This window comes from Elephantulus edwardii, unplaced genomic scaffold (genome assembly GCF_000299155.1).
Source record: "Elephantulus edwardii isolate Elephantulus edwardi_28Jun2011 unplaced genomic scaffold, EleEdw1.0 scaffold00257, whole genome shotgun sequence".
NCBI classification, from domain to species: Eukaryota; Metazoa; Chordata; class Mammalia; order Macroscelidea; family Macroscelididae; genus Elephantulus; species Elephantulus edwardii.
Genome location: NW_006400007.1, coordinates 3,199,161 through 3,214,524, shown reverse-complemented (window position 1 = coordinate 3,214,524; position 15,364 = coordinate 3,199,161). Strand labels below are relative to the sequence as shown.

The 15,364-nt window shown below is 37.4% G+C and overlaps 1 protein-coding gene across 1 annotated transcript in view; it reads right to left on the bottom strand.

The window, feature by feature from the left end:
- Positions 1 to 15,364, bottom strand: part of APPBP2 (amyloid beta precursor protein (cytoplasmic tail) binding protein 2) — a 68,587-nt gene that overhangs the window by 11,214 nt on the left and 42,009 nt on the right. The window contains exons 5-8 of the mRNA XM_006899456.1: positions 5,582 to 5,750; positions 2,005 to 2,094; positions 304 to 371; positions 92 to 197 (exon numbers count right to left, since the gene is read on the bottom strand). Coding sequence (XP_006899518.1) covers positions 92 to 197; positions 304 to 371; positions 2,005 to 2,094; positions 5,582 to 5,750 — 433 coding nt within the window. The remainder of the gene's footprint in view (positions 1 to 91; positions 198 to 303; positions 372 to 2,004; positions 2,095 to 5,581; positions 5,751 to 15,364) is intronic.

The window sequence follows — 15,364 nt, the reverse complement described above, 5'->3', positions numbered from 1 at the left end:
TATGAAGGAGACCAAGAAACTTATTTTTAGAAAGTAATTTATACATTACAATCAATTCAGTTTGAAAGAAAAAGTATAACTTTTAACATACCTGGTAAATTGCAACAGACTGACATATATTATCTACATTGAGTAGGTAGAACCCATAATCTAAAAGCGTATCAGAGTATTTCGGGTGTTTGGGTCCAAAATGATCTCTATTTAAAACAAACAAAAAAAAAAAAAAAACACAACACAAAAAAATCTATTAGGAATAAAGTAGAGAAGCTCATCTGAAACTGTGTTTTCATTAATAATACCCACCGTGCCAAATACACTGCATGTTTAATTAACTGTTCTGCCTTTTTAAATTCACGTTTCACTACACAAGCCTAAAGATAAAGAGAAAAAAAACTGTTAGCTCTCAAATAATTACTTTAATAAAATAAGTGTATTATATACTATAGTAGCAAAGCATTCTTTGTGGACTTATTTCCTCCAAGTGCTTCAGAAGCCCATTAATATACACATATCTGTATATACCCACACATCTGTATATACCCAAGGAAAGTTTAGAAAGATGTGCCAGCCACCCCCAACATAAACATGCTATACTGAAGCAGGTTCAAGGATATTAGCGATCTTGAAAATGATGGAACAATTCTGACAACTATTATGTTGGTTAATACATGGTATTATGTAATATTTGAGAGGCTAGAGAAGAGCATTATGCTGAATGAACTAACTCAATAAGGACAAATACTGCATAAGACCATTATTATAAAAACAGAGTAACAATTTAGTAATACATGTCCAAAAAGGAAAGGGGGGGGTAAGTAACGAGGCTGCAGATTTGGATGGGGGGGTGAAGGAAGTAGGAAGGATCCAGTGGGATCTGAAAAGGATGTGGTAATAGTGGGCATGGATTAATGGTGATTGGTTTTATAAAGCACGATGTATGGGAATGATTCTACGAAACAATTTGAATAAAGGAATGTATGAAATACAATGTATGTGAATGGGAAAAAAACCCTAACATAAAAAAAGAAGAAAGAAAACCAAAAACAGAAGACCCACAGGTAGAAAGAATGTAGTATCTGAAAAGTACACTAATGCTTCCAGGTCTCACTGCACCAAACAAACAATATTAGATACCACTAAAAGGCTGCAAAGAGTGAATTAATTTACTTACAGAATAAAATAATCTAGAGTAAAATAAAGATTGCCTATTCAAAAAAAAAAGATTTCTTATGTTAAGGAGAGAAAGCTGTCTTATTATGGAATTGCAATACCATGCCTAAAATATACAGCACCAAGTTTTTGGTTATTCTTTAGAAAAAATGTCAACATTGGCAAAAGAAATTCAACTTTGGTATTAGGAATTCAGGTCAATATATTTTGTCTTATTTGAGTTAAAAGTCTAGAAATCATACTGGTTTTTCATTTGGTCACTCATAAATTTTTCTAACGCTAATTAAAATTTTAAGTATAATTAATTAATTTATAATGTTTGACCTCCTTCACCCAGCCTATCTATTTATTAATTCTCAATCTTCCCTTCCTCCCTTTCTATCCCTGGTAATCATCCAAAAAAGATTCTATCTGTACGTAAACTTTTCCATAATTTTTTATAGTCGTGACCTTAGAATAATCCTTCTGGGACTGACTTATTTCACTTAACATAATGTCCTCTGGATGCATCCAGGTTCTTTACTGTTTTTCAGTGTTGTATGAACTCTTTTACGTGAATGTACCAGTTTCTTTGTACCATAAAGGTTTAAGAAAAAGAAAATTGAGCCAGAAAAGCTCCAAGATATTTGATAAATACTTCTGTGTGTAAAAAGAATTATCAAAGTTAATGTTTCAAGGGTTTATGGGGTAAAAATATTAACATCTGTAAGACAGTAAGATCTTGCTAGTCTATGATACATGCAACATCTAATTTGTTATAAATAACAGAAAAATAATTTAAAAACTTGATAAACTTACAATTAATTTAGTATCATATTTTAGTTTTATATTTACCTTAGAAGCTTGTCTTAAAACATCTACCACAACTTTGACTGGCAAGCCAGCTGTGATTTCTTTCATTGCTTCAATGCACCATTTATATGCCTAGGGGAGTAAATTGTAGAAGAGGAAGAATAGTGATAAATCATTCTGATAAAACTCAACAATTTTAAATTTTCCCTGCAAACTTTCAAGTAATTTCATAAGTAAAATAAAAAATATTTACATTTGAAATGTTGTCTCAGAGATGAAGTTTTCATGAAAACATGTATTTCTTAATGCTCTCTATAGCTTAATCAGATCTTGGGTATGAGACATACTCAGGACATCTGAAGCATTCTCTCTTGCCAGATTTTAAATATACTGTACCCTCTATCTTAAAATATACTCCTCCTTTCTCTAACCTCTTAAACTCATCTAAACTATCTTTTAAATTAGGTCTTCATAAAACATAAAATACAGCCTCTGTCATCCTAAAATAATGATGTAGCATGAGCAAGAAATAAACTTTATCCTGCTCTACACCAGATTTGAGAGTTCTAGTGACTTAGTCTGTAGGGAGTTGTCCTGCTAATCCAAATTCTGCTAACCCAAATGCTGGTTTATATCCACCAGTGAGAAATCCACAGGAGAAAGATGGGCAATCTCCACCAGAGCTCTCTTTAGTGGTTTAAGTATCGCTGATAAGGGCTTCCGACCATACCTGTCTAATAGGTTATTCTAATGAGGTGGCTATGTCCACTGACAAAACTACTGGATATTAACCTCCCTTTGGAGGAGGGAATGGATGGGGTGGAGCTCAAGTTCATGTCTCAGAACTTAATTGTCATGCCTGAAAAATGAGCCTCCTCCCCTGGTAAAGGCTGTGGACATGTAAACTCCCTGGGCTTCCTGGTTGGTGACAGAACTGAAGCACATTGGAGAGTAGGCAGGTCCCTTTTAAGAAGACACTTCGAGTTGGATCCCTCTTAAAACCCACTGCCACTGAGTTTATTCCAACTCATAATGACCCTGAAGTACACAGCAGAACTGCTCACAGGAATTTCTAGATTATAAATCTTTATAGAAAGCAGACTGTATCCTTTCCCCCTGCAAATTACTGAAGGCTCTGACCATTGTGCCACCAAGGCCTCTTGGGAACTCTCCCAGATCTCACACCAAACATACTGTTTCATTTTTATACTTTGCTATAATAAATCACCTTTGAAGGTCCCACAATGATGTAAACGGTGTGTATTTAATGGTGAACCTAAAGGTTAGCAGTTCAAACTCACCCACAGGCACTGTGGGGGAAAAGGCCTAGTAAACGTCTGTAAAGATTACAGCCAATAAAATACTATGGACCAATTCTAGCCTGGAACACACGTGGGTGCCATGAGTGTGACCTGACTTATTGAGAAATACCAATAAGTACTGGGCTTTCCTAAGTTTTGAGAGTTGCTCTGGGAAACTGTTAAACCAAAAAAATTAGAGGGAGATGGCAGGTTAGAAATGACAGCCTGAGGAGTCTCAGTCTTACTGCTGGCATTTGAGAGTTTGGACCTGACCCGACAGTTTAGAGGACAATTCCTTTTCATTTGTGAGATCTGATCACCTAGCTCTAGTAGGTAAGATCAGAGAAGTATTATATCTGCCATTAGAAGAATCAGAGTGGCACTGAATTTCTGTGGTATGAGAAAGAACTGAGTGTTGCTGCTGATGTTAAAAGCTATCAAGACTGCTCATCAGAGCAACATGCAAGCCTTCAGTAAAAGACAGGTAGTGGCTAAACTCAGGGTATACTTACTGGTAGGGAATCAAACCTAGTTTCCCATATGGAAGGTAAGAATTCTACCTCTGAACTGTCAAATAAAAAAAAAACCCAACCCACTGCAACTCTAAAGGACAGATGAGGACTGTTCCATAGTGTCCAAGGTCAATTACTCTATGGAATTAGATTACCATAGCTTTCTCCCATGCAGCAGCTAGTGGGATTAGACCACTGACCTTTCAGCACTGAAGGACTGCATCACCAGTTGTCATTAAACAGATTCCTAGTTAAAGTGACTCTATGCCTGTCATAGTAGAATTATGCTCCATAGTATTTTCAACTGCTAATTTTTTTGGAAGTAAATTTCCAAGCCTTTTGACTGAGGTATCTCTGGACAGACTAGAACTGTCAAGTATCAGCACTGAACATGTTAATGATTTGCAAACTTCCAAATTCAAATGTAGAAAGAAAAGAACTGCAAATTAAAATTACAGTTGCCTATGAAACAATGGAAACTGGTAAAAATATAAGATAGGTCTGCTCTGCTCAGTACCCTAAATGAGTCTGGGCAGATTTTAGTGTGTTTAAAGCAGAGTCTATGTGGCATCCACTTCCTAAACAACATGCCCCTGGAAACTCTTAAGAACTTGGAGAAATTACGATAGTTTTAGAAAGGCTTCAGGTCTTTTGTTCATAGGGTCATTATAAGTCGTGCTCAACTCAACAACAAGTAAACAAAATGACTAGTTATAAAAGATGTATTATGTGTAACAAGACAGAAGGCTGTGGAATTTCACAGGGTTTTATGGAAAGTAGGGGATGACAACAAATGATAAAAGTGGAACCAAAGATGCCTGTTTTCCTATAGCGAGACAAGGAAAGAGGGGCAGCTGAAGCTCCCTGAGTAACACAAATGGTTTGCACTTAACTATTTGCCTAAAAATTTCAGGTTTGAACCTACCTAGGTTGCTAGCACAAAGGGGGAAAATGGATACTGTACACAATACTAAAATATCTTTATTTCTATTGTCAAGAAAGTCTGTACTCTACACAAAGCCCTTTTATAAATAGAATCCTTTGTTTTTGGTGTGAATATATAGAAAGAATATTATCTTCTTTCCCTTCACCCACATTAATCAGTGTTTATTATATATTTATTAACCTTTATGCATTTTTATGTAGATATTAAAAGCAGGATGATCCTAACATCAGGATGCACAAACATGACCTTACAATTATATATAAACTTTTTATTTTACTTATATAGTTACTTTGCTAGAAAGAAAAAACAAGTATTACAATTTTAGAATGTAAAAGCTTTCTAACAGTATGAAATTCTTTCATAAATAAAGCAAGTTAAGAACTCATATATCACTTTCACATGTGTTTATTAGCACCAAAGCATTCATTTAATAGTATAAAACCAGGAATGAGCCTGTCTTTTCTGTAAGACAGAGGAAGTAACAAAATAATGCAATTACAGCATAAATAAAATTTAGCTTTCCAATGAAATAAATACATTTATTGGCGTTTACCTAGAACTACCTATATCCAACATGTGTTAAGGATTGATTTAATGAAGCATACCCATCAAAACAAAGCAGCATGTTTATCACAATTTTAGTAGTGAACCAACTGGCTGGAAAAGTCCTAAAAGACAAAGTCTTAAACACACACACAAACACACACACACACACACACACACACACACACACACAATCAATTTCATGACAAACTACTTTTTACTGACTTTAAATATTCAATTACAAATTAGCTTTAAGTAAGCCTACTATGTCAAAATGAGATTTCTAATACATGTAAGAGATAATTATACTCACTCACCTCATCATAGTGACTTTTTGCAAACAGGAGAGCACACAATTCTCCATAGAGTGCTGCTTTGTTTGCTTGCTGGCCATGTTTTGACAGTTTATCCATAAATGTCTGAGCTAACTTAAATGTTTCCTCACCCAAATGGTATTTGCAGTTTCCATTTCGCACATGAAGCAATCTACCAAAACAGAAATAATATTTCTCCATTTTTGCTGCTTCTAGTATGAAAATCTGATAACCTCTTTCAGATCATTAAGTAGCAGAGAAATCAGAGAAGGTAACCCCATGCACAACATGAAGCAGCAGCACCTGGCAGTCAAGCGCCTGACCCAGCTTCTGGCTGTCTAATGCTCTTCTGAGACAGCTTTGTAGAATTCATTCCATCCAACTTTGATTCCCTAGAGACTCCTAACACCTTTTTATACTTTGTGAATGTGAAACAGGCTACATCTGAAAATAATTTTCTCTGTATTGTAAATTCAAAAGTAATACACTCTTTTTAAAAATTTTTTATTTTAAAATATATTTTATTTTAATAATTTTAAAGAACATTTACAGAGATTTTGGATTTCCATTCATTCACTGTTGCACTTTTCTCCCTGCCCAGCTCTCTCCCCACCCTCCCAGTAATAACTCTTAAAAAAAAATTGGAAAACAAAAAAAAGGGAAAAAAAATCAGCATGAAATCCCATTACCTATCGCTGGCTTCCCCCCTCCCCCCAGTATATATGTACAGTATTTACACAGCACTCATTTCTTGATGCTTCACAAATCCTGTCCCATCCCCATAGTAAAATAAGCTCACTGAAAAGAGGAACAGCTTTAGCTATTTCTTCTAAATTTTTATCCTTTATGATGAAAAATACAACGTAGTTGTATTGACTATTTAATGATATGTGAAAGTAGTTAAATGTTCTATGTCACAGTAGTTTCTAGACAGACCGACCAGCCCTCCCCACACCCAGATCCTACGAAATATAGGAGAGTTTTGTTGTTGTTATGTGCTATTGAGTCACTTGCAACTCACAGTGACCCTATGTACAACAGCTCTGAACCCTACCCTATCTTGAGCCAATCTCATTGTCTCCAACATATCTACCCCATTTTCCCCAGTTACTGAGTCAATCTAACTCAGCTAGGGTCTTCCTCTCCTGCTCTGTCCCTCCACTCTTTCAAGCTTATGCCCTCCTCCAAGGATTGGTCCCTCCTGGCAACATGCCCAAAGGATGTAAAACGGAGCTGCAAAATCCCTGCCTCCAAGAAGCAACTTGTCTTCACCATCTCTAGGATAGACCTGTTTGTTCTCTTTGTAGTTTGTGGTATGTTCAATACTCTTCTTCAGCACCACAACTCAAAAGGCATCAATTCTTCTTCTGCCATCCTTTTTAACTGACCAGCCCTCTAATGCATAGCAAGTAACTGCAAAGACCAGGGCTTGGATCATGTACACCTTAGACTCTAGACCGACTTCCTTGTTCTTCTGTACTCTGAAGAAGTCCCTGATAGCAGATTTTTCCCAGTACAATTTGTCTTTTAATTTACTGACTGCTTGGGTCAAGAGTGTTGACTGTGGAACTAAGCAAGCTAAAGTTGTTAGCAATCTTCATCTCTTTTCCATCTATACTTAGGTATTTATTGTAATTGTTGGCAAGTACATTTTCTTATCAGGCTGGTACAATTGTCTAAAAATAATTAGTCAACAGATTCATGAAAGGCACTAAAAACCACAACAACAACAACAAATCACATGAAAAGATTAGGAAGCAGTCGTTAGGAATATAAAAGTAACCAAATAAAAACTAATCAATTGTGACTCATAGCAATTCTTCACTAGCTGTCAAGGCTGTTAATCTTCACAGGAGGCTGTTCATCTTTCCACCACAGAGCAGGTGGTGTTTTGTTGTGTGCCACCATGTTGGAACCAAACCATAGCTGACTCTCTAGTGGGTTTTCAGAGGCAGCAAATCAAATAGCCCATCTTTCTCACCCTGAATGGCAGGTAGATTAGAATCGTGTGTGTCATGGGGTTTGCAGTGCAGCTTTTTGCCACTAGATCAGAGAGCAGGCAGTATAGTAGATTTTAACACCTTCAGGTTAGCAGTCACACATTACTCACTACAACACTAGAGCTTGTTATAAAAGTAACCCAAATCCACTGCCATCAAGTCAATTCCAGCTCACAGTGAGTCACAGCAGGTTTCTGTGGCTGTTCACCTTTCTCCTGAGGAGCAGTCAGTGAATCTGAATGACAGACCTTCCAGTTAATAGCCAACATGTTATGCACTATGCCACCAGGTCTTGTGATAAAAGTAGCAGATACTCAAAATCTATGCCAAAACATTGAGCTCATTAGCTCAAAATAAGAAAGTTTGATGTTCTAATCTCTCATTCTTTTGTACAGTGAGGATAGGGAAAAAATAACTTCAAAGAATAAAGGATTATTCAATGAGGTGGTGAAGACTACACAATGCTAATGTATATTCTTCTAATAATCATCAAACAGTACGCTGCATCTTTTTTTTAAAAAAAAAAATACTGGTTTACTTACAAAGTTCCTATACATTGTTTTTCACACTGGATCTTCCCATTTCCTTTACCTATTCCTCCCTTCCCTTTATCAAATTGTGTGACCCTATGATTAACCTCCCCTCTCTCATCCTCACCCTTCTGCTCCTACCCTCCCTTCCCTGGATCCTCATACATGTTCTATGGTCTCATATATTATTTGTCCTTATGTGACTTAGTTACTTCACTTGGCATAATGCTTTTCAGTCCTTCCCTAGTAGTGATTTACAAAATCATTGCTCCTACATGCTGCATAGTATTCCATTGTGTGAATTTACCATAATTTCTCAATCCATTCGATTGTGGTTGGACATCTGGGCTGTTTCCATGTCCTTGCAATGATGGACAATGTGTACAAGTCTCCATTTGTGTTTCAGTTCTCATTTTCTTGGGGTATATTCCAAGGAGTGGAATAGATGGGTCATATGGAATTTCTATGTTTAGCGTTTTGAGGAAATGCCAAATTGCCTTCCAGAGTGGTTGTACCATTTTACAACCCCAACAACAGTGTTTAAGAGTTCTTATTTCACCACATTCTCGCCAACATTTCTTACTTGCTGTAGAGCTCTGCTTTTAAAAAGCCTGAGGTCATCAAGCAAAATGATATAGTACTTAGGTTAAAAAAAAAATTCTCAATGAAGTATCATTCATTTAATAAATTCCAAATTAAGCAGCAGTAATCAAGCTATTGCGGACTACTGAGCTGGTGGAATTAATTCTTCTTTAGGGATCATTTTATTGCGGTTTAGGTAACAGAGAGACTCTTATTAAAGTCAAGTACTGCCTAAGCACCTATTACGTGAGTTAGTTTGTTATTTTTCCACCCTAACGTGTAAAAGAAGAGAATGAACAAGACAAAGTCTGTGATCATAGGTATTTATATTCTAATGGTGAAAATGTTGTTTGGGTAGGTAGACAAACACCACATAAGTAATTATTTAAAGGTAAACTGATAATTCATGCACACCCATGTTTATTGCTGTATTATTCACAATAGCAAAGAAATAGAAGTAACCCAAGGGCCCATCAACAAAATGATTGGAAAGAAAAACGATGGTACAGTCACACAATGGAATATTACACAGAGATGAAAATCATAAACGCATAAAATATTACACAACATGGTGGAGCCTGGAGGACATTATGCTGAGTCAAATATCTCAGTTATAAAAGGATAAATACTAAAAAAAAAATAAAAAAAAGGATAAATGCTGCTTAACATCGTTTTTGTGTTTTTTTTTTTATTATTTTGTGTGCGTGTACCGTCAAATCAGATCTGACTGGTACAGGAGGATATTGCGCCTCCTTCTCCGGCAGAGCATCTGGTGGATTCGAACCGTGTTTCTCTGGGATTGCAGCTTAACATCGTTTTAAAATAGGACAGACTGCGGGCACTGGGGACAGATGAGAAGAGAGTGGACAGATAATGAACACTGCGTTAGATCAGAAGAGGGGAAGAACTGTTCAAAAGAAATACATGATTAGGTATGAGAACAATGTGGGTGCACTGTGGGGCGGGCTTAGAGAAGGAGGAGCGAGAAAATATGCAACAGTAAAAAAAAAATTTTAAAAAACCCAACCAACCCTGATAATATTAGAGCTTCCTAGGGAAAAATAGTGAAGGCTTCTTTTAAGGAGGTAACATTTGAATTGACTTGTACATGATGAAGAGGTAGTCATCAGGGAGAAGTACATTCCAAACAGAAGGAATGGCAAGTAGAAGAGCCCTGAACAGGGGGAATTTGTTTCATACTTAAAGAAGAAATGGACCAATGTGCCTGGAATGTACTTTCTCTTATAAAAAATAGAGATATTGTTGTTATGAAGTACTGTTGGGTCAAATGTGACTCATAGTGAAACCATGAAAAACACAAAAACTGCCTTATCTTCTGTCATCCTTATCACCCCCAACACATCTGAGTCCACTGCTACAGACACCACATCAATTCATCTCACTAAGGGTCTTCCTCTCCTTCACTGACCCTCCACCTTTCTAAGCATGATGACCTTTTCAGAGGAATAGCCTCTCTTAACAATATGTCCAAAATCTATGAGATGATGCTTCATCAACTTTGCCTCCAAGGAACATGCTGGTTGTACTTTCTCCAACATATATTTGTTTGTTCAACAGGATATTCAGCATTTTTCACCAACACTGTAACTCAAATACATTGATTCTACTATCATCCTTACTCACTGTCCAGCTCTCCGCTGCACAGCAGGTGACTGGAAAGAGTGCCCTGAATTAGGTGACTGGAAAGACTGTTGTCTGATTCCCAAAGACAAGTGATCCAACAGAATGTGAGAATTATTAAAATAATCATTAATATCACAAACAAAATATTGCTGAAGATCATCCAAAAATGGTTAGAACAATATATTGACAGAGAACTGCCACAAGTTCAAGATGGGTTTTAGAAGAGGCTATGGCACAGGAATATCATTGCTGATGTCGGATGGATCTTGGCTGAAAGCAGAGAATAGTAAAAGAATGTCTACTTGTGTTTTATTGACTATGCAAAGGTATTTGACTATGAGGATCCTAAAAAACTATGGTTAACCTTGAGAAGAATGAAAATTCTAGAACACTTAATGGTGCATATAGGAAAGCTACACCTAAACCAAGAAGCTACTGTCTGAACAGAACAATATTACATGGTTTAAAATCGGAAAGATGTACATCAGGTCTGTATTCTCTCTCCACACCTATTCAATCTGTATGAGCAAATCATCCAAGAAGCTGGACTTTATGAAGAGGAGTGTGACATTAAGATTGGAGGAAGACTCATTAACATGGCATTATGCAGATGACAGAACCCTGCAATGAGGACCTGAAATGTTTGCTGCAGAGGATCAAGGACTGCAGTCTTTAATATGGATTATATCTCAATCTGAAGAAAACAAAAATCCTCACTAGACCAATAGGTAACATCTGGATAGATGGTGAAAAGATTGAAACTGTCAACAATTTCACCTTGCACGGATCCACTGTCAACATCTGCGGTCAGCAGTTAAGAGATCAGGACTAATATAGCTGCAAGTGATCTTGCTGAAGTCCTGAAAAGCAATGATGTTAGTCTACAGACTAAGGGATGCCTTATTTAGGCCATACTCTTTTCTAAAGAGATGAGAATGGAGAAATAGGATTTTATAGGGCCTTGCAAGTTATAGTAAGAAGTTTTAATGCAGTTGCAAGGAAAGTGATTGGATTAGTGCTCAAGAACAATACTACTGAAGAGAAGTTTCTGAGATGACAGAAATGTTCTATAAATGTGTTTATTAAATATTGTTCTAGATACAGAATAGGCTACAGCACCAACAAGAGGTGGGGGAGAGGCACCTGAGAAAAAAAGTATCAGTGATAAAAATTTAATAGGTATCCACAAAGAGACTCAAAATGTTAAAAGAAGAATAAAAGAGCCAGGTTAGAAAGTCTAAATTTAAAGAATGAAAATAATATTGCTCATTTTCATACTTTCAATTGCGAAACACATTTCAAATTACATACATTTTCAAAAACATCACTCTATATATTATATTATCCTAAACAAGTTCTAGACAGTATCACTAGTTAATAACTGGCATATAGTGAGACTGAACATAAACATTTTCTTGCAGAAAAGATGTATCTTGATATTTTCTCCAATTCTTGTTGATATTATATACTAAAAATAAAGGGCAAATTGAACATATGGAGGCTCTTCAAAGCCTGCATGTCCATCTGGGCTGACATTAAACAAGATACAGAATCCAAGATATTTTTGGCCCAACATAGGTTCAAATTTTGTTTCAATACCCAGTCTAATTAATGAAAAGGTAAGTTCACAATATTTTTCTAGTGTGATTCTACCAAGCAACTAAAACATTTTACTGCTATACAAAAGCAAAAAACATTCTTGCTTGATCAATGTTGTCACATGCCACAGAATTAGCTCCATGTCCAACAGTAACTCGCTATACAAAAGCATGAACTGTGCCCCACCCTGTACCATCCTTAAAATCTCTGCTATGTTAAAGCTCATTTTTTTGCAGTTAGAGTGTCAATCCATCTCACTAAAAGTCATCTTCTCATTTGTTAACCCTCTACTTTTCCATTCATGATGTCATTCTCTAGGGACTGGCTTCTCCTGATAATATGTCCAAAGTAAGTGAGATGATGTCTTGTCACCTTTACTTGTAAGAAATATTCCAAGATAAGGATTATCTGTCTGGCTTTGGTTTTTGTTTTTGCAGTCCATAATACAATCAATATGTATTGTCAAACACAAATATAACTGAATTAAACTCTTCATTACTTGAAACAGAAAATACAAATTTCTAATTCACTGGTGGCTTAGTGGTAAGGAGCTATGCTGCTAACCCAAAGGTACATCATTCAAATCCATCAGCTGCTTTGCAGGAGAAAGATGGGTCATTCCTCCCGTGTCATTTACTGCCTTTGAAAACCCAATGGAGGATCTGCTATGAGTTGGTATTGAGTCAATGGTACATAACAACAAGTTTCTAAAAGAAGCATCTCACCTACTTATACTTGGGGGGAAATAACTTGTAAAAAAAGTGTATCACTTGAATTGTGATAATTTTATTTTAGTTTTATATATGATTTACCTTTAATAAGTTTGTAAAAAGAGCAAGGGTGCATGGGGATGGCCATATCTGACCTTTACCAACTCCATAAAAAGGAACTGTCCCCACCAAGATCTACAACATAAAACCAATTCCCTTGAGATCAGATGCTCCCGCATCTCTTTCTACTCATACCACTGTTTTACTTGGTCTGAAATCCATTGTAATAACTCACTGACCACACAGAACCATATTAGGACGTCAAAAGGTGGTAATTCAAGTTGGTAATAGATACAATCACATAGGACAACTTCTAAAATGTGCTCACAGGCATTTTAGCCTACAGTCTCACAGCTTTAGGCCAGTGTTACAAAGCCCTTAGTCCTGACAAATATAGCTGGCTTCCCAAGCTGTCCAACAAACTTGGGCAAAAACTCTTAGATCTGGTTCTGTGGGGAAGCAGTGCCAAGGTCAGCTCTGTCCCATTTCAGGTCTTTGGTTCTCTACTGTTGCTCTCCTACAGGTATGGCTGGCACAAGAATCTCTGGCCCTAAAAGACATGCATCGCATGCCTGCTTTTTTGGTGGTGGTGAGACTCTCAAAATCTGCTGAGTTTGCTCAATTTAATGGTGAGACTAGCCAATCCTTTTGCAGATACGCTAACACTCTCTATTTGCATATTTCTATCCATCCACATGGCAAAGTGAAAATCAGTGGGAAGGGAGGCCATTTTTAACAATAAACTTGTATCATCACGAAGGTATTTTTCATTTCTCATTCTTAATTATCTTATTTCTTCTGTTCTCTTTGCTTACGTCTTGGATGTTGTTGTTTTTAGGTGTCATCAAGTCAGGTACAGTTGGTTAATAGAGACCTTATAAACAACAGATTCTAATTCTGTCCTATCTTGTGCCAGCCTCACAATCTCTGACACATTCAAGGCCACTGCTATAGTCACTGTGTCAATCCACCTGGTTTAGGGTCTTCCTCTCCTTTGCTGTCCTTTCATTTTTCCAAGCATGATGTCCTTCTCCAAGGAACAACCTCTCCTAGCAACATGCCCAAAGTATGTGAGACCAAAGTTCATCACCTTGCTTCCAAGAAGTATTGCGGCTACACCTTTTCCAAGATTTGTCTGTTCTTTTGGCAGTCCATGGGATATTCAGCACTGTTCTCCAACACCATAGTTCAAAGGCATCAATTCTTCTGTCATCCTTAATTAATTGTCTAGCTCTCAGATATAGAGCAGATGACTGAAAAGACTATGGCGTGAATCAGGCACATCTTAAGCTGAAATCAAACTGACATGACCAATCTGCAATAATTTGGAGAGATCCCTGACTACAGACTTTCCAAGCATAATATGTTTCCTGATCTTGACTGCTGGTTATCGTTGTTGTTATGTGCCACAGAATCAGAATCAATCCATGGCTGAGCCTCCAGCGAGTTTTCTGAGGCAGTATAACAGCACAGGAGGAGACTGCCCATTCTTCTCCTGTGGAGCCGCTGGTGAATTCAAACTACATGCCTTTGGGACTGCAGTGCAACTTCTTACCAGTAGGTCACCAGAGCTCCCTAGTGCCAAGTGTACTGACTGTGGATCCAAGTAAGATGCAGTCACTGACAGTCTCAATCTTTCTGTGGAGAAGATTTCTGTTTTCCTGACTTGGCGATGCAACGCTTACCACAACTTCTATCATCAAATCATGGAAATTCTACTGCAATATTCTATTACTCAAGTCATTACATGTCTATTCCTAGCATTTAGTAACATCTGAATTTTAATAATGATGATGCACATTTCTACTCCACCACCAAGATGACTTTATTTTTCCTTTGCTTTTCCCCAAATGCACACTCTTAAAGTATCTTACAGAGCCAGTATAAAAAAAAATCTGCATATGAGTTTCAATTTTCTCTGAAAAAGCTTTCTAGTCAACTGTAAACTAAAAATTTTAGGAATAGATAAGATAAAATTTTTTATTTTTTTATCTACAGTACTTAATCTTTTGGCGTATACTCATACTTTAGAATACTGCCACACACTTTTAAATTGACGACTGTGCTTAGAAATACTTTTTTTTCTATGTATTACTGTCATTTGCGGCAACGAGTTAAATAACATCGTAATTTTCACAACTTTTACTCAGACTATTTATATGCATCTTCACTACATCTTTACCTTCATCATCACCTTAAAATCTGATTTCTAGCTCACACAGGATTGCTGCTGGGCCTGGACATGGCCGAGCATATACCTGAACTCAGGGATCTCCTGCGGTAACCAGGACAGGGTAGTGGTCTGTCTGCCCTGGGGCACCCCCCCCCCCGCCCCCTTCTCCTGCTATTCCAGTCTGTTCAACATGAACAATAAACCTGCCAGTGCCCAGAGCAGGCCAAGGCTGTGGACCAGAATCCAAAAGCTCCCTTCTTTGAGCACCTCCCAGCCGATGCACCCAGCTCTCAAGGTTGGTCCTGGAGAGGAGGGCCTGACGCGGGAGCTGGCCTGAACTGACAACCTGGGGGAACACCTGCAGAGCAGGAAGAGGCGAAGCCAGAGGCAGTTTGCAGTCTGTCCTTTAATGAGCTGAAATGCAGTGACTCCAGTTACTCCAGAGGCCATGGGCCCGCAGGGCAGGGCAGTAGGTACCTCCCGCAGCT